This window comes from Ascaphus truei, chromosome 6 (genome assembly GCF_040206685.1).
Source record: "Ascaphus truei isolate aAscTru1 chromosome 6, aAscTru1.hap1, whole genome shotgun sequence".
In the NCBI taxonomy this organism is placed as follows: Eukaryota; Metazoa; Chordata; class Amphibia; order Anura; family Ascaphidae; genus Ascaphus; species Ascaphus truei.
This window is the reverse complement of record NC_134488.1, coordinates 22,664,159-22,687,726: the sequence shown is the minus strand read 5'-3', so window position 1 is coordinate 22,687,726 and position 23,568 is coordinate 22,664,159. Positions and strand designations below refer to the sequence as shown.

The 23,568-nt window shown below is 47.3% G+C and overlaps 1 protein-coding gene across 1 annotated transcript; it reads left to right on the top strand.

The window, feature by feature from the left end:
- The first annotated feature begins 15,579 nt into the window (after positions 1-15,579).
- Positions 15,580-23,153, top strand: PERM1 (PPARGC1 and ESRR induced regulator, muscle 1). The gene is made up of 4 exons (XM_075603616.1): positions 15,580-15,757; positions 18,917-20,662; positions 20,864-20,977; positions 21,739-23,153. Exons 2-4 carry the CDS (start codon positions 18,919-18,921, stop codon positions 21,816-21,818), a joined length of 1,938 nt encoding a protein of 645 aa, XP_075459731.1. The 5' UTR covers positions 15,580-15,757; positions 18,917-18,918; the 3' UTR covers positions 21,819-23,153.
- Positions 23,154-23,568: the final 415 nt, after the last annotated feature.

Genomic DNA, 23,568 nt, shown 5'->3' with positions numbered 1-23,568 from the left:
TCCTATCCTTCATCCATGTGCTCCTGCACTGTAGATAATGTGCATGATAGCAGATAATATAGACAAGATGGGGAGAAAGATGGGGATTTACAGGATATTATTTCAGGGCTGTTAGAAGAACTCCTATCTATGCTTACAGCTCTACAAAGAAGAAGGATTTAGGCCAGCGGTGGCCAACCTTTTTTTTCAGGAGTGATAATTAATGGGCGCAATTTTTTGGCCGGGCCGCAGTCCGACTGCCCCCTACATCTGGTTTAAATTATTAGCTAAACCTAAACTTGAATATTGCTAAAAAAAATAAATAAACAGGGATAATAAAAACATTAAAATATTAGTCAACATTTTTTATTGAGAAAAAAAAACTTGAACTCCTAATTTAAAAAAACAATCTGAATGTGAAAAGTCTCCAAGTGATTTCTGAGCGTGCATTGCAGGTAACACATATCTCAACACTAGGATTGATTTGCGAGGTGGATAACAGGAGCAGGCGGCACTAGGGTCGCTAGGTGGGCAGTATTGAACCAGATTGTCCTGTATTTGGATACACTGTCCAGTAAAAAAAAATTGAGGTAATACTGGACATGTGTCTTGTATTATCTCTCTGGACATAGTGACCTGACCGGTTTGGGGGGCCACAGGATTTCCACGAGCAGGGCTGTTGGTAGGGGGCTGTACAGCTTCCTCCATACTGATTGGCTGCATTATCCAGCAGCAACCAATCAGGAGGATGTGTCAGGAGCAGGGCTGTCGACAGGAGGGGACAGTCGGTATTGCTGTCCCGGGCCCACCCAGTCAAGAGGCCCGGCCTCAGCAGCACTACTGTTTTCATTCTGTGCAGGCAAGCCGGGCCCTCCCCTTTTCTTGCTGCCGCCCTCCTCCCTTCTCTCCTGCAGTACTGAATGGCCCTTCCCTTCCCTCAGCACCGCCCCCTTCCTTCCCTCCTGCAGGACTGCAGGACTCACCCCTTCACTCTGCACCGCCCCTCTCTCCCTCCCTCCCCAGGCCTCCGTGGGCCTGGGCTCTCCTGTGAAACGGCCATGCGTCTCTAGCAGGCTCATCCACGGGCCCCAGGTAAGTCCACATTCCGCAGGCCCCCTTTATACCACCCTCCCAGGCACCTTACCCTCCCCAAGGGGGAGAGGGCTTATTTTTATGTGTGTTTTGGTAGGGGAGCTTATTGTGTGTGTGTGTGTGTGTGTGTGTGTGTGTGTGTGTGTGTGTGTGTGTGTGTGTGTGTGTGTGTGTGTGTGTGCGTGTGTGTCACTGTGTGTCACTGTGTGTCACTGTGTGTCACTGTGTGTGTGGTTATTGAGGTGGGGAGGGGTTAGGAGAGGTGGGGGTGTAAGAGAGAAAGGGGGGAAGGAAAGAGTGACAGGGGAGTGTAAGGAGGGGGGTGAGAGTGAGGAGGTGTATGACAAGGAGGGAGTGTAAGAGAAAATGGGGGGGGGGGTTATCGCATGGCCGCCGACACATGGGGGGGGACCCGGTGGAAACGTTAGTCCTGGGCCCTGGGAAAGCTGTCTGCGGCCCTGGTCAGGAGCCTGGAGGTGGGGCCAGGGAGAGGAGGATACAGCATGGAGCAGAGAGAGATATGAGGGGGGGTGTCACGAGCGCATTGTACCATTCACCATTGTGTCCAGTATTTTTGAAGAAGCCACATGGAAACCCTAGACGGCGCCCACATGAGCATCTGTCAGTGCAGATCTGTACTTATTCTTAACAAAGTTCCTCGCCGAAAAACGTCTACTCACAAAACAATCATGGGGAAAACTTGCATTGAATTTGAATGTAATTATTTCAATTTACTTGATTTATTTTGTTTTTCATTTTTAAAGAAGTTGTTCAAATGGTGTTCATTTTTTAACGTGTATGTTAATATTCATAAGATTCCTTTGTCGTGTTTTTTTTTTTTAATTTGAAGGATTTTTCAGCCGATTTTGTATCTACTTTTTGCTCCTTCATCAGGCTCCCCCATTCCAAATGCAAAGTGGCCATGGCCACACCTGATTTAGAAACAATAGGTTTGTAGCGTCCATTCCTCATAGTACTCACTGTACGTGACATTAAAGTATGGTGCACCAGTGTTGATAGGGATCCAATCCTGTGATCCCATGAAAGATAATGTCAAGGATAAGAAGGCACAGGGCACTCCCAGCGGGGATCGAAACGCGTTGGCTTACATGTGAACGCAATCAATTCTTTTTTTCTTCACCTCTGGAGTGCCCTCTCGCTTCTTATCCTTGACACCCCTGATTTAGACCATGTGGTGGCAGAAGTGGAGGGAGAAATAGGTATACTATATTAAAGAAGCAATCCAAGCGCCCTTTTTTTTTTTTTTAATTTCAATGTATTTAATTTTAGATAGGATTGAAGCAGGGGGTCTCCGGAGCTGAACCCCATTAATTTTAGCTCTGGGGACCCCCTGCTTCCAGAGATACTTACCTCCGTAGGTGGTTCCAGTATCTCCTGCAAGTTTAGAGCTCCCGCATCACCTGGGCCAATAGGAAGCCTCAACGGATGATGTCACGGCTTCCTATAGGCCCGCATGCCGAGGGAGCTTAGAGAAGCGGCCATTACATGAACCCCAGCTAGCAATTCGGAGAGGCCACCGGCACCCCTTCCGGAGGTAGTCCCTCCTTTTTCAAGGTATATAATCTCCCAGTAAGGTCCCTGTAAATTCACTTTTCACTTTACTTACATACATGTAAGTATCTTCACTGGTATATACCAGTTTTTAACTGCACTAAGTTACATAAGCTTATGCTTAGTACATTAACCCCTTCAGGGTATATTTCACAGAACATTTATATGCATTTAGCATAGGGACCTGCTATTGAGACTTGGTTAGCAGGCTTGGCATTATTTGATCAAAGGATGAAACCACAAGTCTCCTTTGTCTTATAGATTTAGTTTTCACTATGTATATTTATTTCCCCATTTATTGCTATCCCAATGGGAGAAGCGCAGGGATTAACGTTCTGTTTTTGCACAGTATGTATGGCCAATCCTTTCACCAGCAGCATGCTCCTTACATGGGGAAGCGCGGTGAATATATATTTGTTTTACCTCCTGATGTGATCCTGACAGTGCAGTCTGATGGCCGTGGTAGCTGTAGCAGCCACGTGTGCGGCCTCGTACTTCTATCAGCGGTAAGGACTCCCGTGATCCATCAGTCGTGTGCCTCCTGGATCACAGTGTAGATCGAAGCAGCAGAGAAAGAAAAAAATCTGGAGCAGCAACAAAAACGGCAAATTTGACGTAAAAGCACCCAGATGAATCTCTTGAGAAAGCGCCACTTAAGCGTGAAATGCGTGGGAGGTTTTTCCATGGAGAACTCTGTCTTCTGTATCTCCTAATAAAGCCCTTTTCACTTTGAATCATCTGGGTGCTTTTTACTTCAAATTGGCCGTTTTTGTTGCCGCCCCGGATTTGTTTTTCCTCTGCCCTTTTGTTTATAGAAGGTCCCTTATACTGAGCAGCGCTATTAATAACGGAATAGAAAGAGGGACCCTAGCAGGGAGCCATGGGGGAGTTGTCCATGAGGCGAAACTAGAAAAGAAAGCTGTACTCCATAAGAAGGGGTAACATTGTTATGGAAAAGCTTGTCCGTCGCATACAACATGCTTACGTGCATGAAAAAAAAGTAGAGAAACCATTGAATAATATGTTGAATTACTAAAACTCCGTAAGACTTGGACCTTTCGTGAATTTGTGGCATTAAGGAAGATGTTGTGTTGAGCAGAATTGACCAGAAGGGATTATCAATGCCCTACATCAGGGGGGCTCAACTCCTGTCCTCAAGACCCCCCAGTAGGTCAGGTTTTAAGGATTTCCCAGCTTCAGCACAGGTGGCTCAATCAGTGGCGGGATTATGGTGGAGTCACCTATTGCAAGTGAGCAATCTGGAATAGATGGTTAGAGGGAGGGAAATGATAAGTTTTGTTTTCGACATGTTAAGTTTAAGGTGATGATTGGACATCCTTGAGGAGATACCAGAAAGACAGAAGATTGTAGAGACGGGGGAATGGAGATGTGGGTATTATCAGCATAGAGGTGGTAGGGAAAACCGAATTACTGTAATAGATGTCCATGTATAAATGGAAAAGTGTGGAGGTCTTAGAACAGACCCCTGGGGTACACCAACTGTGAGTGGGAGTTAGGAGCTTGTACCAGCAACCGAACCAGATATGTAAGAGGTCAGTATCGGGGTCTGCCGCGATCCCAATTCGGGGGGATCCATGCTCCTGAATGGGACACCCCGCAGCGTTGGCCGCGACTTAGCTACATCTGTAAACCAGGTCAAAGAACAGCAGAAAAGAAAAACAAAACATTCATTTGACAGAACAGCCTGCAATCGCCCACAGCTTAGCCCAGGAGAAGAGATGGTCTCTAATACCTGGGGCCAGAAAGATACCATCATGGAACACATGCAACCAGGATCCTGTATAGTCCGCATAGTCCAGGGAGACATTTCAGAGACATCGAAGTGTCCTAAGTATAATATAGGAAAGTCCATACACTGACAGCCAATGGGGACTTTTCCATTAAAATATCTGAAATGTAATGGGGAAAAGGGCAGGCAACAAGAGGACAACTGGAGTTCAGATGAAATGCCAACATTGAGAAGATCAGCGAGGGACGTCAAACGCCCTAAAACAATCACTGACAACTTTTAGCTTAACAGGAGACAAGGCAATTTCAAAATGAATGACTTCAGAGTCAAATACAGTTGTGTATGTGCTGCCGAATAGTTGCATTTGTTTAAATCGAGCGTAGATATATGTGTTGGGTTTTGGTTCTTTTCTTGGGAGGGAAGATGTAGAGATGTAAACATTGTATAATTTATAGAAGGTCCTTTTATATTGAACAGCGTTATTAATGAGGGAGATCAGAGAGAATCCCTAGCAGTGAGGCACGAGGAGTTGTCATATGACGCAACTAGAAAAAGGCCAGTATGGCTGTCGCCAAAGATTTGTCTCTCGCATTCAAATGTATTGCTGCTTAATAAAACCACAATGATCATTACTAAACATATATGTCAAAACTGTTTGGCTACCAATTTCTATGGTAATCCCTGTTCCAAAAATGTTACAATTTAATGGTTGAAGATTAGGGTGATATTGTAATTTAATAACGGTCATACAGAGTAGGACTGACTAGTTGAATCATAAATTAAGGGCCCTACATAGTGCTTTTTAATTATGATCAAAAATCTTCAGATTAGAAAAATGTTATATATACAGTACGGGCAAAATAAATAAAACCAACACCCATGGCTCTGGATCCCCATCTTTCTTTCAAATATTAAGTGGGGGGGGGGGGATGGGTTTTGCTATTTAAAAATGATAGCTTTTACAACATCTATATATCAAGGCAAAAGTGAAGCATTATATCAAAGCATTATATCAAATTTTCTAGACATGCTCAAAGGCTGGTTCTTTCTAGAGAAAGAACTGAGAGAGAGATCACCAGAATACTTGGTGTTGTACCAATGGATCCTGTGGTAATGATTTTAGGGAAACCTGCACAAAAATGTATCATATGCTACGAACAAATGAATGGCACATCTTCTGACAGCAGCAGGATGTACAATAGCACTTCAATGGAAGCAGACACTTGTACCGGCCTATCAGATCTTTCAGGAAAAAGTTCGGCATGTTCTAGAAATGGAAAAAAACTCACGGCATTTATGAACAACTCTCCGGAAACATTTGAAAAGGTCTGGAGTCCTTGGATAAGGGCCTTTCCAGAAGATATATCACCAATACAAGATATACAAATCTAAACAAATTGATGCAGAAAAATTAACTGGGATTACTACCACTGGTTCCTCTCGCGTTCCCCCCTCCCCCTCCCGCATATGCTGTTAGTACTGTTAAATATTATTTCTACTGTTAGTATTAATATTGTACTGTATTGTTGATATAATTATGTTGGTTTTATTGTCCCCCTTCCACCTTTTTCACTTTTTTTGTTCTGTACACTCCCCCCCCCCCACTCTGTATATAACTGATAAAATAACTAAACAAATAACATTTCCTATTTATTTTAATAGGACTTTTTTCTTAGATACGTTGTGTTGTCCCAGAATTGCACCGCTTTTGCCTGGCTAAATAGGACCCCAGGAGTGTAGTTGCCATCCTGTAATTTCAGACAAGACCTTGGGGTTCCAGATCATTTGGACCTTCACTATTTAAACACACCGTTGCCATTCAGCAGCCACTCTTAGATTTCACTAAGGGGTTCCACCCCTCTCGGGATGCCAGGTGGCTTCTCCAAAAATACTGGACACAATCGTGAAAGGTGGGATGCGCTACACACACGCACGCACCTCTCCATGCTGTTTCCTCCTCTCCTTCGCCCCACCCCCAGGCTCCTGAAACCTCCTCCTGATTGGCTGCGTGATCCAGCAGAAGCCAATCAGGATGGAGGAAGCTGCCCAGCCTCCTAGCAACAGCCCTGCTCGGGGAAATCCTGTACCCCCCCTGCCCCCCCCCCCCAAAGCCGGTCAGGTAAGGTGTCTAGAGGTAATACCGGTCACATACATGTTCAGTATTACCTCTATTTTTTTTTACTGGACAGAGTGTCCAAATACAGGACAGTCCAGTTCAATACTAGACACCTGGTAACCCTATAACCACCCCTGCCATGGCTGTCAGACTCCACATCCCATTCAAATCCTACAAATTTGTGTTCACTTAGACTGGGCTGACATGGAGTTGGATGAACAAGCACCACTGATCCACCAGCCCAGATTAATAGCTGTGGTGAACAACTGCTGGGTGTGCTGCTTTTCTGAAGCGTTTAATTATCAATGTAATAAGGGAATTAATTATTGTGTGTCTATATATAAACCCTATATTACAACTTCCACATAATCTGCACCAGCCACTGGCATACTTGTTTTGCTACATTTCTTTTCCTAGCTCACTCTGTTAATCCTTTGAGTATCTGAGGCAGGGCTGGCTTCATGGCGGTTCCGGCGGTGCCACTGCAAATAGATGTAGGGGGGTGTGAAGGGATTTGGTTGGTTCTGCCCCAAATGCTTGTAATAACGGATTGTATTAATGGCCTACCAATAATATCACCCCTGATCAGGGATGAATGGCGTATAGTGCTGCCATGCGTTCTATGCTTTTGTGCACTTATGGGTTTAAAATACACATTTGGATAATTGTTTCCAGTAGATTCTATATTTTCACACTATATAAATCAATGAAAACGAAAAAGCATTACAGGATCAGCGATCCAGTTCTCTGATTCCATGGCACATGCTGGGGACCTACTGTAATCTATGGAGATATGTACATGTCTCCTATTTAAACAGCAGGTGGCAGCACTGAGCCATACACTGTGTTCATGAGAGAGGTTTGTTTTTACCCCTTTGATAACAGGCCACTTACTGCCACTAGCGAAAGTTAAACCGTCGCTTTAAGCGATGTTGCTGGCGACAAGGCCAGTGACGTCACGAAGGGGGCGGGGCAGCGCTCTCTGATTGGTTTAGAGACAGTCACATGCGGCGACTGTCTCTAAAAAAATCTATTTTACACGGCTTCAAAAATTCCGTCGCTCCGTCACGCTTACTGCAAGTCAATAGATCTGTTTTGGAGCGACGTTGCGTCGCCGTCACCAGGCACTACAAGCGCAGCCTATGCCGGCGACAGCGACGCGAATTCGCGTCAAAACATATGCATTGCCGCCGTCGCGTGCGCTTAAAGTAAGCGCGATCGCGACGGCTTGGTCGCCATCGCTGGAAGTCGTCTCAATTTGATTTTTACAGCGACCGCAGCGTGACGTCGCCGTCGCCGCCACTATAAGCGCAGCCTTAGAATCGGTAATAAGGGCCTGTGATGGAAACACCGCTGTTTCAGTGATAACAGGATATAACAGTATCCTATTCATGTAAAGGGCCAATCCCACCAAAGGCCAGAGCGAACGAATTTCAAAGACATGTTTATGGGGTCTCTTGTGGGTAATTGCTATGTTTTACCACAAATAAAACTGCCACTTGTGAGCACATTCACATGTCACATTATCTCTTAGCACAGGGGGGCGCAAACTGTTTTGCCTGCGTCCCCCTGCTCGCGCCCCCCCCCCCCCCACGTCATGTGACCCTGCACCGTCATGTGACGCCACGTTGCCATGGCGATGCATCGCCAGTAGGCGCTGGAGACAAGGTAAGGGTCTTACAGAGGCTCGTGCTCCCCCTGCATTTCATTTAAATCTTGTGGGGAAGAGCGCGGGCCTCTTTAAGCGCCGCCCCCCCTCCCCTGAAAACTTTGTACCCCCCCAGTTTGCTCACCCCTGTCTTAGCATACAATGTTTCCAGGGTTGCCAAGAGAAATCTTGGGGGCACCCTTTCCTCTCTGTCAATCCCCCCATGTTAATCCCGCCATCTCCCCCCTACCCCACGGCCTACTGTTGGTCCCTGTAGAGATATGGGACTTGGAGGGTAGTTATGGGCTTCGGGTGAGAGAGATAGGAAGGGAAGGAGAGAAAGAGAGAGAGTAAGGGAAGGAGAGAGAGGGGGGAGGTGAGAGGGAGATGGGGTAAGAGAGAGAGAGAGAGCGAAGGGGGAGAAGAAAGCAAAAGGGAGCAAGAGAGGGGAAAGGTGAGAAGAGAGAGAGAAGGGGGAGAAGTGAGGGGAAGGGGGGAGTAGAGAGAGAAGGGGAGAGAGATGGGTGGAAGAGGGAGAGAGGAGGGGAAGAGAGAAGGGGAAGGAGGATAGATAGAGGGGAGAAGAGAAGGAAAGGGGGAGAGAGGGATGGAAGGAGGAGGGGGAAGGGGGAGAGAGGGGTGAAGGGAGAAGAGAGAGGGGGAAGGGGTTTAGAGAGTGGAGAGAAGGGGGAAAAGAGAGATGGGGAAGTGAAAAGGGCGAATGATGAGAGATAGGGAGGAAAAGAGGGGGGATGAGATAAAGAGGGGAAAGAGAGAGGGGAATATGCGGGAATGAGAGAGGGGAATATGCGGGAATGAGAGAGGGGAATATGCGGGAATGAGAGAGGGGAATATGCGGGAATGAGAGAGGGGAATATGCGGGAATGAGAGAGGGGAATATGCGGGAATGAGAGAGGGGAATATGCGGGAATGAGAGAGGGGAATATGCGGGAATGAGAGAGGGGAATATGCGGGAATGAGAGAGGGGAATATGCGGGAATGAGAGAGGGGGCAAGAGAAAAAGGGAGAAACAAGGAGATAGGAAGAGAGGGGCAGAGTGTACCCACTGCCCTGGAGGATTGAGGGGCCTGTTAGAGGCCGATGGAGGGGGCCTGCGGAGGTGCAGGGGAGCCTCCCTTCCATCGGCTTACAGCGTGCTGCGTCAACAGGCACCTCCAATGACCGCTTCGCAGGGTTTGGCGTCAGGGGGCCCGGACCCTTTTAATCACCAGGCCCGGGACAAGAATCCAAGCTGACCCCCCCCCCCTCCTGTCAGCGACTCTGAGTACTTCCACTGCAGCCAGGGATTCTGGGTAATGACATGCAAATGAGCATACCTTTGTTTTACCCAAATGACACCTGCAATTATTTTTAATTTTTAAAGTGAGACTAGGGAGGGGTTTGTTCCTCTGGCGTTTCCGTGTGTGTGATGTCACTATGTGTTCAGCAAGCGCTCGTACTGTCAGTGAGGGGGGAGAGAGGGAGAGGCGGGGGACAGAGGGAGGAAGAGTAAGGAAGGGAGTGAGGTACAGGGGGAGAGAGAGGGTCAGTAAGGGGGCGTGAGTGTGAGGATAAGAGGGGTGAGGATGAGAGAGGGTCAGAGCAAGGGGTGTGAGAGGGAGGGGGTGTTAGCACAGCCCCTGACATGGGGACCCCGGTAGAAACAACATTTCTTTTGTGTTTTTTATTTAGGGGGCCCTTTCTAAATGTTTGCAGGGGTGCCCAAAAAATGCCTGTTACCTATTTAGGTAATGTCACGTTACTAGCCCAGATTTTACGGACTTCTGAGGATCTGCCCCCGCGGTCCCTAAACATTTTGACTGTGGGACTGCACCTGCCTGCTAGGTCATATGCCATATTCTCGTATAGCCATGCATAATAATGGTATATTACTTGCTTCTCTGTTGGCAGTAAGTCCTGGTAAGTACAGGTATGCCAGCAGTAGTTATGGAGGTTTTCCCTCACACCATGGTGAGGTGCCCTATGTATGGAGGGGAGCGGCTGTATGCCCTGAGTCCCTGAATAGTGACATCAGGGATGCGCCTGCCTCCTGAAGTATATAAGGCACAACACAGTTAGTTACAGTGTGTTCTAGCAGCTGTGGAAAGTTGTTGGGAAGTTGTATTTTCCTGCATAAGGGATTGTAGGAACACTTTGTGACCCTAGTGCAGTAACTAGCGGTCCAGGTTGACCAATCAGCCTGTCTAAGCCACTCTGTGTCCAGGGACCTGGCACAGAGAGGATCTCCCTAGGAGAAGAGGAAATCCCACTTCAATACGGGAGGGCGTACCTGGCAAAGGGACAGCACAGAGAGATGTGCGGCTAGAGCCGGCAGCTGCATGGGGTAGTCTGCTACATCACCGTCTACAATAAAGATGACCTTGTTAACGATACCCCCACTGTGTGAGTGTGAAATTACTCAGCAGTGGATGGCACCACTGAGAAGGAGTTCCTCACCAGGACCATCTCCCTGCGGAAGCACAGATCCTGATGAGGTGGAGGCGCTGCACATGATGTAAGTTGAACTCGCACCCACTACCTCAGCTACCTGTCCTGCTGGAAATCCCCTAATAACATCAAGCGGGAGACTCAGGAGTTCTGTTGCCTACAGGTGCACCACCAAACACAAACATGTAATGGGGGTTGGTTGTTAGAGTACCCGGGCCAATGTGAGATTGGGGGGGGGGGGAAACCCGTTACAATTGTTTTATTAAGAACTAGGTGTCTTTTTTTGTCATGTTTTTATTGTTCATTTTCTAGTTTTTACAACAAAAACACGTAGAATGCAGGCTGCCAAGTATATAAAACAAGAAGTAAACAACGTTACATTAAAATGATTTACGTTAAGTTGAAAGCCTTTGTAAATGAATATCTATGAGATGCCCAGTGGCGGATTTCCAAGCTGCCGCCCCTTATGCACTTACCTGGCGCCGCGCTCCATCTTCAGCGTCAAATGACACCGCGACATCACATGGTGTCACGTTGCCATGGTAACGTGGTGTTGCAGCGACATTTGACGATGAAGGAGGAGGAGGCCGGCACGAAGGACGAGGTAAGAACATGACAGAGGCCCCACGCTCTCCCCCGGCAATCAGCGGGGAGAAGGGCGGAACCTCTGTATATGGGGAGAACATAAGGTGCAGGGGCCACCCTTGGCCCGGGGCTAATGGGCTTAATGGGAAACCCACCACTGGAGATGCAGCTCTGAATGACCCGTCTATTAAGACTTCTTCCTCACATTAGAGAGGTAAAGAGAACGTTCGCAGACACAGTGTTAGGACTTTCAGGAGGAGATACACACCACAGTGACGTGGTCTGCAAGCTTACAATGCTTTGGCCAAAGAATGTAACGAAGTGACCCTCACTTATGAGAGAAAAACAGATAAGTATTTAACGATATGAAGTGTCCTGTTGGATGTAGCATTGGGGCTCTCTGTATTTTGTTTATACATTGGCACATACTCAGTAGCACTCCTTTTTGACATAGATACGCCCTTTCCTCTGTTGCTCGACTGCTAAAACTCTGACTCAGGCCCTCAGTATCTCCCATCTCGATTACTGTAACCTCCTGCTGTCCGGCCTTCCTGCCTCTCACCTGTCTCCCCTACAATCTACCCTAAACGCTGCTTCCAGAATCACTCTACTCTTTCCTAAATCTGTCTCCGCGCCTCCCCTGCTGAAATCACTCTCCTGGCTTCCTATCAAATCCCGTATCTCACATTCCATTCTCCTCCTCACTTTTAAAGCTTTACACTCTCCTGCCCCTCCTTATATCTTAGCCCTAATTTCTCGCTATACACCATCCCGACTCTTGCGTTCTGCTCAAGGATGTCTTCTCTCTACCCCCTTTTCTGTCTAAAGCCCTCTCCCGCCTTAAACCTTTCTCACTAACTGCCCCGCACCTCTGGAATGCCCTTCCCCTCAGTACCCGACTAGCACCCTCTCTATCCACCTTTAAGACCCATCTTAAAGCCCACCTTCTTATCGAAGCATAGGAGTAGCACCGTGGCTAACACTATACACCAGATACATAAAGCTTGGCCCCCTGCAGACGCACTTAACAGAACGCCCTCCTACTGTCTCTGTATGTTCCTCCTACCAATTAGATTGTAAGCTCTTCAGGGCAGGGACTCCTTTTCCTAAATGTCACTTTTATGTCTGAAGCACTTCTCCCATTTATGTGTTATTTGTGTTATTTGTAATTTATATGATTGTCACGTGTATTACTGCTGTGAAGCGCTATGTATATTAATGGCGCTATATAAATAAAGTTATACAGACATACATAAATATACATGGTAAAGTGGGTCTTGGTTTTGAACTTACAGGGGTTGTGTGTTTGTAAATAAGTATATTTAATAAAGAAAATAAACTGTGCAGCTGTGATCCCATAAAATTCCACCGTTTCACATATGCAGAGAAAATAAATTATTCTTAGGCTGCGTCCATAGAGGGGGGAGCCGCGCTGACGCTCCGCGAGGAGCCCTGTCATCCTCAATGAGGATGTTTTGAGAGGGGGCTCCCGCGAGCGTCCGCAGGCGTGCTGAGGTGCTGGGATTTTCCGCCGACAGCCGAAACTGTTTCTCAGCGCGCTGTCGGCTGAAAACACCCAATCAGCACGAAGCAGAGTCATGACGTCGACGACGTGACGTCAGCGCTTCGCTGGCTATTGGCCCAGCGACGTCACTGCCCCGCCTCCCCCCCCCCCCGATCGCGCACGCTGGCTCGCCTGCCAGTCCATGGAATCGCTCCTGACCGAGCAGGCGATCCTCATCGTCCGCGCACTCAGCACGGCTCCCCCTCTATGGACGTAGCCTTAGGCTGCGGCCAGGCAGGGAGCAGAGCGTGCGGGCACTCGTGCACGGCGAGTCACACGCTGGGCCGGGCGATTTGTGGCCGGCTAGGTGCGAGCGGGGGGGTGGGGGCGTGTTGGGGGGCACAGCCATAACGTCGCGGAGCTGGTTTGCCCTCATTGGGCGAACCGCTCACGTGACGCCCTAGCAAGCGGCAAATTCTAATTTGCTTGCTTCTGCAAACAGCTAAGCGCCGCTCATGCTCAGGCGCTCACTCACGCTGGCCACACACATTGCGGCAATGTGTTTCATCGCGGCCAGCGTGAGCGCGCCCGCTCAGCGGCACCCTGGACAATGCCTTATTTGTATTATCTTTTAGTAGCATGATGCCAACATTTTCCGTAGCGCAGTACAATGTGGGAGGGAGGACAAGATTGTATGACAAAGGAATATGTAACCCTCCCTGCCCGGCTGTAAGGGAGTTTCCAGCATCCGTGTGTGCTGGGGGCTACACCGGGTGCACACCGTCATCCAGGGGGATGGTCCACGCAGGCTGGGCGCGCTGGGCGTGCTGGCTGATGGTACAGATGGGCACCAGGTGATTTGTAGTTTATAACAAGCATTCTTTAAGCATTCAACAAAGCATCACGGTTACAACACAAGGGCAACTGCATAGGATATCCTCCTTTAACCCTCTATAGTAACCCCAATAGGGAGAGGGGTTACAAATACATAAATAATACAGCTGCACGTCAAGCTGCCATTTAAAAAAAAAAATTCCATTCAATATGTGTATACATACAATCTGCACACTGACTAGTGATTCGCTGAGTTGCAGATCGATCCGTTCTCGTGTGATCGATCGGCTATGATTCGGCTCCGGGGGTTCTTTAAATCACTGTTAGTGCTGCAAAAGAGGACCAAAGATGCAAAGTTCGGTGTGGAAGATCATGTGACCAGTCAGGCACTAGATACAATTGGTGGAGAGAGGGCAAAAGGGGTGTGCCAGAGCCTGTCTCAGAAGAGGAAGGGGATGTGACTTTGTAAATAGTTGCTATAGAAACAAAAATGCTTGTTACATTAGAATATATTAAAAATGTCTTTAATTTTTATTTATTTTTAATTGCTACAAGTATTTTCTCATAGCACAGACCTGATTTATTGGGGGGGAAAATTGGTATGTAATTAAATGTAGGATATTGGTTGAACTGCAGCTTTAAGACAAACTGAGCCAATAGGAAGGAGATCCCTTTCCCAAGGAGCTTACCGTATAAAAGGAAGAGAGTGGAGACTCAAGCAATAGCGTGTGAGAAGGAAGAGAGTGGAGACTCAAGTAATAGTGTGTGAGAAGGAAGAGAGTGGAGACTCAAGCAATAGTGTGTGAGTTGCTCAGCAATGGTTTGGCTATGAATAGCGGGGCTGTGAGTGAGCATTTCTAGGATGAAAGTAAAAGCCAGATGAGTTATTTCACAGTCTCAAAATGACCGTTCCACTTAACCGAGCCTCGGGGGCCCATTTGGTATGTTTAAAGGTGCAATTATCATATTGTAACCCGCATTTTATGCTTTGTACAGTAATCATTTTCTTTTTGTGTGTTGGAGAACTTCAGGAATGTTGGCTCCTTTTATGGGACAATTGCATACACTGGTATGTGCTTTCCCTCGCAGCGAGAAACGTTTCTCTCCCCCATCTCCTATTCATGAGACGTTTGTGCCTTAAAATATTGCCAAAAAGTTGTACAAACCTTCACCATGTGTTGTATGTATGACGTTTCCATACATATGGTCGATAATTAGTTGGTTTGAATGATATTATTTATAATAGCCGTACCGGGGGGGGGGGGAGGGGAAGACATTTTCTTAACCTGTATAATAAAACATCCGGGCCACGTCAAATACCTTTTGGTTGATACATAGCAGCTGAATTCTGCGCTAGTGCATGGGCCCCACACTGTCACATCTATGAAGCACCCCTGATGAAGCACGTGAGATGCGAAATGCGTTGGGGTCACATTACGTAGTAATATGTTGGTAATTGTTTGGCGTGCCAACCCTATGAGAGACACTACACGAACACCCTGATCAAACTCCATCTAGGAAGACTCCAGCGCACGGAGCCCTGGGGATGATGCTGGTTGCTATCTCTCAGGCATCTTTTGAGCATCTATGAATATATTTGTAATTATACCTATTCACATACTAATTTGTACTATACGAATCCCTGGCGCGCTCTGCATAATCTTCTTTTTCATATTTCGGAATGGGTATCTGTTTTGTGTTCATTTATTTGCTCATCTAGCGTTGGCACCCAATTATTAGCAAATATATCGGTCATTTAGCAGAGGTTTGACAAGACTACTCAATTTTGCTCATTTTAAACTGCCTGCAATTTTTTTTATATAACAACATCTCTCCAAAATAGAATATTATTGGAATAATAGTATATGAACAGGATGGAATAGGAAACTTAAAGATAATTGGGGGGGGGGGGGAATAATTGGGGCTGTACCTAAGTGGGACTGGATCTTTAAATCCCAGTGTTTTAGGGGAGGGTGATAAGACTGTCACATAGCCTATTAGCTGCTGGGTTAGAGTGCTTTCCTCCCGCCTCTATTTATAGATGAGCATTCCCAGAACACTTTGTATCACGCATTTTCACAGCAAGTGTAGCAAGGGCCTATTTTGAGCACCTGAATGGACGGCACTGTCGTGACAGGTAACTTTACATGACCATGGGCACGTAGCACTTTGGGGCAGCTGAGTCACTTTGTTTCAGAAAGCAGGATGGCATAGGAGGTCGTTTGAAAGGTAAGAACTGGCGGCAGAGTTTTGTGCATTGGTGTTTATGTAATGTGGTGTAATGTTAAGACAAGTCTACGCTTCACCAGAGCTTCTTTACCTCTCCGATAGCAGATGGGCCATTACTTTGCAATGTTTTGCAGACTCCTCTGGCACTGATGGGGTTTAGCAGGGTATTGTTTTTTTGTAAACCAAAAAAAGGAAATTCACTTTTTTTTAACAAATTATTTTAAGCTGTCTGCAATGAACGTGACATATAGGAAATAATGTCTCAGCAGAGTGCTGAATAATACATCATAGAACATTTTATCTCCATTTTGCAGCATCTCTAACATTTGAATGGCTTCTCAGTTACACTCAGGCCCGTCCCTGTGGGTGACGTCAGGGCCCCCTTCCTCAGGGACCAATCCTCAGGCCGCGGCCAGGGTGAGCACGTGCTTGCGGCCATGTGTGTGCGTATGACACGTGCGCCTTAGCTGCAGCGATTTGTGGCCTGGGTAAACAGGACGGGGAGGCGTGGCGGGGGGGTGCCAAAGGCGTGGCCGTGACGTCACGGGAGCTGGTTCGCCCTCATTGGGCGAACCGCTGACGTGACCCGGCCATCGTGCTGCAGAATAAAATGTACTTGATTCTTTGTGCGCTGCACACCCCATTGCGCTGCCGCATGCGCGTGCATCCACGGTCTGTGGCCGTAATCATTGCCTTAAGCATTTTGATGGCGCCGCAGTCGCGGTTGCTCACATGGTCGCGCTAACCATGGACGCGGCTTAAGCCTCCATAATTTCCCCTCTCACTAGTTGGTTAAGACTGCGGCAGATAGGGAGGAGCATGTGATGTCACAGGGCGCGCAAATCCTCCACCCCCTGCTCAACAGCTGCTCGGTCAGACCTCCTCACTCCTCAGATGCCCAGTCAAAGGCCCCTACCCCCCCCCTGCTCCTCAGCCGCTTTCCTCCCCCGCTCATCTACTTGCGCTCCTCCGCCTCACGGTAAGACCCCATCGCTCCTCGGTCAGACCCGCTCCTCCTCATCACCTCGTTCAGACCATGGAGGGGTTATTATAGTGTGTGTCTGTGGAGGTGGTTATTATATTGTGTGTCTGTGCAGGTGGTTATTATAGTGTGTGTCTGTGGAGGTGGTTATTATAGTGTGTGTCTGTGGAGGTGGTTATTATAGTGTGTGTCTGTGGAGGTGGTTATTATAGTGTGTGTCTGTGGAGGTGGTTATTATAGTGTGTGTCTGTGGAGGTGGTTATTATAGTGTGTGTCTGTGGAGGTGGTTATTATAGTGTGTGTCTGTGGAGGTGGTTATTATAGTGTGTGTCTGTGGAGGTGGTTATTATAGTGTGTGTCTGTGGAGGTGGTTATTATAGTGTGTGTGTGTGGAGGTGGTTATTATAGTGTGTGTGTGTGGAGGTGGTTATTATAGTGTGTGTCTGTGGAGGTGGTTATTATAGTGTGTGTCTGTGGAGGTGGTTATTATAGTGTGTGTCTGTGGAGGTGGTTATTATAGTGTGTGTCTGTGGAGGTGGTTATTATAGTGTGTGTCTGTGGAGGTGGTTATTATAGTGTGTGTCTGTGGAGGTGGTTATTATAGTGTGTGTCTGTGCAGGTGGTTATTATAGTGTGTGTCTGTGGAGGTGGTTATTATAGTGTGTGTCTGTGCAGGTGGTTATTATAGTGTGTGTCTGTGGAGGTGGTTATTATAGTGTGTGTCTGTGGAGGTGGTTATTATAGTGTGTGTCTGTGGAGGTGGTTATTATAGTGTGTGTCTGTGGAGGTGGTTATTATAGTGTGTGTCTGTGCAGGTGGTTATTATAGTGTGTGTCTGTGGAGGTGGTTATTATAGTGTGTGTCTGTGGAGGTGGTTATTATAGTGTGTGTCTGTGGAGGTGGTTATTATAGTGTGTGTCTGTGGAGGTGGTTATTATAGTGTGTGTCTGTGGAGGTGGTTATTATAGTGTGTGTCTGTGGAGGTGGTTATTATAGTGTGTGTCTGTGGAGGTGGTTATTATAGTGTGTGTCTGTGGAGGTGGTTATTATAGTGTGTGTCTGTGGAGGTGGTTATTATAGAGTGTGTCTGTGCAGGTGGTTATTATAGTGTGTGTCTGTGGAGGTGGTTATTATAGTGTGTTTGTGGGGGAGGACACAAAGCTTTAGTCAGCCCTTCTTGCAGTAAAATGTTGAGTGGGACCTGAGTTTTTAATAACCTAAATAAATTTGGGGTGATGTGTTCCTTACATGAGACCGCTGTTTGACCTTGTCAGTCACCTTACTGTACGAGCCTGGGTCTGGGCTGTCTTAGCACGGTAATTTAGACAAATGAAGTAATAATAGGCAAATCATAGGACATACAAAAGACAGGGGTGCCCAATGCTACATCCAATTGACAAAACATATAAAAGTAATAAGTATAAAGTTTAAATACTTCAATAATAATAATATTTACTTGGTCAAATCATAGGACATACCATCTAAACAAGAGAAAACTAGATTTATATACAGTAGATATACATTTATATACACTTAGAAAGCACTTTCAAATATTACAAGACACATACGCACACGTGTGTGTGTGTATATATATATATATAATGATTTCTTTAAGTCTATTTCATACAATGAAACACACTGATCTTTTATTGTACCTGTGGATTTAAATCCACCAAGTATCACAAACATATTGTCAATTTACCCTCCTGGGAAGAAAGGTAATTTCAAATATTTCACCAATAAGACACAAACACACGTGTGTATGTGTGTGTGTGTATATATATATATATATATATATATATATATATATATATATATATATATATATAACGTGTGTGTGTGTGTGTAACATGGATACAACCTCTTGGATCCAGACAGAACGTCCATTAGGCATAGATTATGTACTGATTGCACTCTATCCATTAAATACATTATCGCATCCTCCCTGGATAGAACAGCATTGTCTGTGTACATCACGGCTATCTGTACACTTGTGCTATGTGCATTGTACATATCATAGGTGAAGAGCATGTGTCCTCAGTTCAGCTAGCCTATGAACATATCGGAAAAGGGCATGTCACCCAGGATTGTTGACCATATAGCTACATATATGTGATACTGTGCTGAGCACACTGGTTAAAGTGACCGGTCCACATTGTGTAATTTTCTACCTACAGCTATGGATAACTTTGAGTACAGCATCCAGATCAATGACCGTGACTGGGCAGAGTTTTACTCCGCGGCAGAGGAATGTGACTTGATGCACGTGTCTCTGGCTGCAGAGGAGGACCTTGTGTTGAGTGACCCAGAACACGCAGATCCCACTTCTACCAGCTGGCCCAAGTTCATGCGAGTCAGCCTGTGTCCAGCCCAGAGTGAGCTTCCAGCAGTGCAGAGTCCACTGAAACCGGTGCCACCAGTAAAGCAGCTAAGGTACGGCTGCGTAGCACCCAATGAGGATGTGCTGTCAGGGAGTGAAGATGAGGAGGATCTTGGGTCTGTTAACAGATTTCTTTGTCAGGGTGCAGCTCCCTTTCCCAGGATTAAGCTGCCAATGCCTGGTTCTTCTTCTCCTCGGAGCTCGGACATTCCAGTACTAAAGCAAGCAGAAGAGCAGCATAAAGACTACCCATCCACAGAAACATCTCATAGATGTGCAGTGGGTGAAAGTTTAGTTGCCCACCTGAGGGCCCTGCACATACAAAAAGGGCAGAATCTTGAAGAAGAAGTCCAACAAGATTCAGCCGAAAACATTCAGAGAAATCGATTTCCCGTGATTTGTGATGAAGATGTGGAAACCGAGCGCTTTAGCAATGGACATGCACCCTTTGTACAGCCTGCTTTTCTTTCACAGACCTCAGAAGGGCCACTGCAACTGCAAAGTGCTAATCACTCACGGGATTGTGCACTGCTTGAAATGCAAAGTAGTCTCTCAGTAAATGGGTCTTCTCCTGTCGGCTGTTTCTCAGGTGGGGACACCGAGGGAACGGTGCGTTCAAGTTGTCCTGAGGTCTACCCCATCACTTCAGCCCTATATGACAAGCCTAATGAAACTGTGACTGGCGTTCAGGTGAGTCTATCACAGTCGGCAACAGCTTCCTTTGGAAGAGGGTGCCAGAGAGAGCTCGGCCACCTAAATGGAGCAAAGGAAAGCTCTGAGCCAACGAACAACACAGAGTCTGAGGAGGGTCTGAGAGTGCCTCCTGACACCAAACATGATGCCATGAGGAGAAACTTGATCCAACATGCACTGGAGGGTAATAGCAACCCCATGCAGAGAGACGTACTAATGGACAGTAGTCTGCAAGTTGCATCCAGCGGTATTTCAGAGCAGCCCTTCCACCACAGGAGCCCACCTCTGCAACTCTCTTCATCCTCACAAGATGGTTCTTCCCTCACCATTCCTGAAATGTATGAGTTTTTTTACGACGACATGTCAGAATCTAGAAGTAGCAAAGCTGAACGTCACAACAGACGCGAAGAGGGTATTATGTATACACCGGAGATGTATGAATACTTTTTCCTAGAAAACCATCAGGAAGAAAACATAAATGAGATGATAGAAGAGGAGCAGATGATAGAAGAGCGGCAGTCAAGTGCACATTTGGTATCCACTTCATTTAGGGAGTCAAAAAGTAAAACCACTTCAGAGGCTCTCTGTGTGCCGGAGGCATACGAGTACTTTTTTGCTGACGGGGCAGAGGACCAGGCGGACTGCGGGATTGTTCTGCGCTTACCAGCCTTCCAAGCACAAAGCACTGCTGCCGCTCTGCAGTCCCGCCTGCCTTCGGGGCTGTGCAGGGTAAGCAAAGGAATCGCGGTGAGAGGGACCCATCCCAGGAGAGGCAGGGATGAGAGGCTAAATGCCAAGGCAGGGCATGAACACCGTGGAACACCAGAAGAGATGAGTGCGGCAGCAACAGGTAAAAGGATGCAATGTGGGGAAGGGAGGGGAACATGGGACAGGAAGGGAAGAGGCAGCATGATTTTAATGATAAAACCATCCAACATATTAACCCACTAACTGCTTAAAATAATACTGTAATAATAAAATACAAAATACTCCATATGCAATTGAAGGCTAGTATTGTAACAAAGAAGTTTCTATATTTTTTTGTTTGTAGGTTCGGCTCCCCATGTTTCCTCTGGCAGAGGGGATGCGTGCCTGGTGTTTCTTGCCTTTGCATCTTGGGCAGTAAAATCTTCAGACTTGCAGTCTTCAGATGGCTGGAAAACAGGTGTGTGGGATTCTTCTGGTTGCATCTAGACACAGGTACAAGCAGAGGCGGAACTAGGGGGGGATGGTGGGGCCCGGCGGCTGCCCTTGGTGCAGCAGTTTAGGGGGGGCAGATTGGGCGTGCGGTGGGCTGTAGGAGAGCGGCGGAGGAGGGAGCGCGATGTCAGCGGAAGAGGAGGACGGGGGCGGGACCGTCCGGGCGGTCCAACCCGGAAGTCAGTCACAACTTCCGGTGCCTGCCGTCAGGACGGGGTTGGGGGGGGGGGGAGTGAGAGAGCAACTGGAGGTGGGGAGTGAGAGACACTGGTGGGGGATGTGAGAGACTGGGGGGGAGAGAGAGACTTGGGTGGGAATAGTGAGAGAGACCGGGGGAGACGAGGGAGTGAGATAGGGGGGTGTAGGGGTGTGAGAAATACTGGTGGGGGGAGTGGGGTGTGAGAGAGACTGGTGGGTGCCTGAGAGTGAGAGAGAGAATGGAGGGAGGGAGGGAGGGAGAGAGAGAGCGCAGTTGGTAGAACTTGCCCTTGGCGCAACAATATAAATTTCCTCCTCTGGGTACAGCAAAACAAGTTTGCCAAGTAAGCTTATTTCAGTGCAAAGTAAAAGAAACCAAACCTGTAAAACGGTATTACAAAGCTTGTTCTTAGCTCTGACTGCCTTGTTCTTACTATGTAGGTCTCTTGTTATGTGTAGAGGATGTAGTGGGACAAGGTACGCCGCGCTTTCACTCTATTTAATAATATTGCCATTGTCGTTTTCCAGCTCTACTGGCAAACCTTGGGGCCATCTCTGCCATCCAATATCTGCGCAGACGCACTGGGGGAGCCTGGCAAGAATGCTGAGCTCTGATTGGAGAAGGGGATACATACTTCAGGAGGACGGTGCAAGTTTCTGCTCAATAGCGATTTGCTCATCTCCAATGGACGGCAGCATTACAATGAAGAAAGATAGCACCTCCGATGCCAAGGCAGAATGTTGCATGTTACTCTGATTTCTCTGTAGCTCTTGTTCGTTCCTATGATTGAAGCAAGTCACAGCAAAATTGGGTGTGTGACCCCTTTGGATGTAACACTGCAGCCATACACACACTTGCTGCTTCTTTAAAGTGGTGTGTTTGATAAATGTTTCCATGAAAGGAACAATACTATTACACTCACTTCCGCAAGTGCAAGATGGTGCAGATACTGTATTATGCTGGAGGGGGATATGGTTTGTCTTGATGTGCACAGATTAGTGATAGGAAACCCTCCAGATCAGATAACCTGGGATTTTGGTAAGTGTAAATGCAGGAACTAGAGAGAAGAAGCCTAAGGCCGCGTCCATGATAAGCGTGACTGTGCGAGTGACCACGTGCGCTTCGCAATCAAAATGCTATAAGGCAATGAGTTCGGCCATAGACCGCGCGTGCACGAGTGCGACGGGGGGGGGGGTGTAGGGGGAGAGGACGGCCGGGTCACGTGCACGGTTTAGCCAATGAGGGCGAACCGCTCACGTGAAGTTATGCCTCCTGGCACATCCCCCATTGCACATTCTTACAGGCCGTGTATCACTACAGGTGAGCGTGAAGCCACGTGCTCGCTCGCGCGGGCACCATGGGTGCAGCCTTAGGCCGCGCTTATAGTCCTGGCGACGTCATCTGACACCGTTGTAGCAGCCATTTTTGCCTATAGTGTAGGAGACAAGAGACGACAACCGGGGTGTGTGGCCATGAACGGTTCGCCCTCATTGGCTGAACAACTCACGTGCCCGCTGACGTCACGTGGCGGTCGCCGAAAAAAATAAATTTTCATTGACTTGTGGGATTTCCGTCGCACCTACTATAGGCGCACGCGACAGATTAAATAAACTTGATTTGACGCTCCGTCGCCGAAGCCAGGACTATAAGCGCGGCCTTACTCTGTAGCGATGGGATACTTGAGCTCTCATTTGGTCAGTACAGTTAATGGGGGCTCTTAGTGTTATCTTGGGTTACAGGAAGGAGCCCCGATATCTGGCAATCGGTGTGTTACCTTCTACTGCAATCAACACCTGGGAGACACAGTGGGACTTGTTTGAAAGTAGAAGTTACGTATTGCAATGACTATGCGACCAGAGGTGTTGTGATAGGCAATAAATTGTAATAAATTCTGCCTGGTTTAGTCCCACACTGCCAGACTGGACATTATGTTAGACTGTCACACCGCATCATTCTTTAGTCTGTAGTGCTGCGAGAGTATTTGTACGTAGGCGGTGCTGAAAAACCGTGTTATGCGGCAGGCATAAGCTTATGTGGGTCCATGTTAAAAAGGATTTGAAGCAATGGTGACACTGCTCATTTGCATGTCATTTCCCAGAATCCCTGGCTGCAGTGGAAGCACTGCATGCTGGGCGATAATGGGGGAAAGCAGGGTGCAGACCTGTCTGAGATATGTGAATGTGCTCACAGGTGGTATTTTTATTTGCTCCATAGTACTGCAAATTCAGCTCAGTGAATGCCCGCCCTGTGGAGAAGGAGCAGACATATAATTAAGGTACTAGAAAGCACCAATCCCAACTACAATGTTATTTGTTTTACCTAAACTGTGGGGTTCCACTGAGCTGTTCCCGAGATAT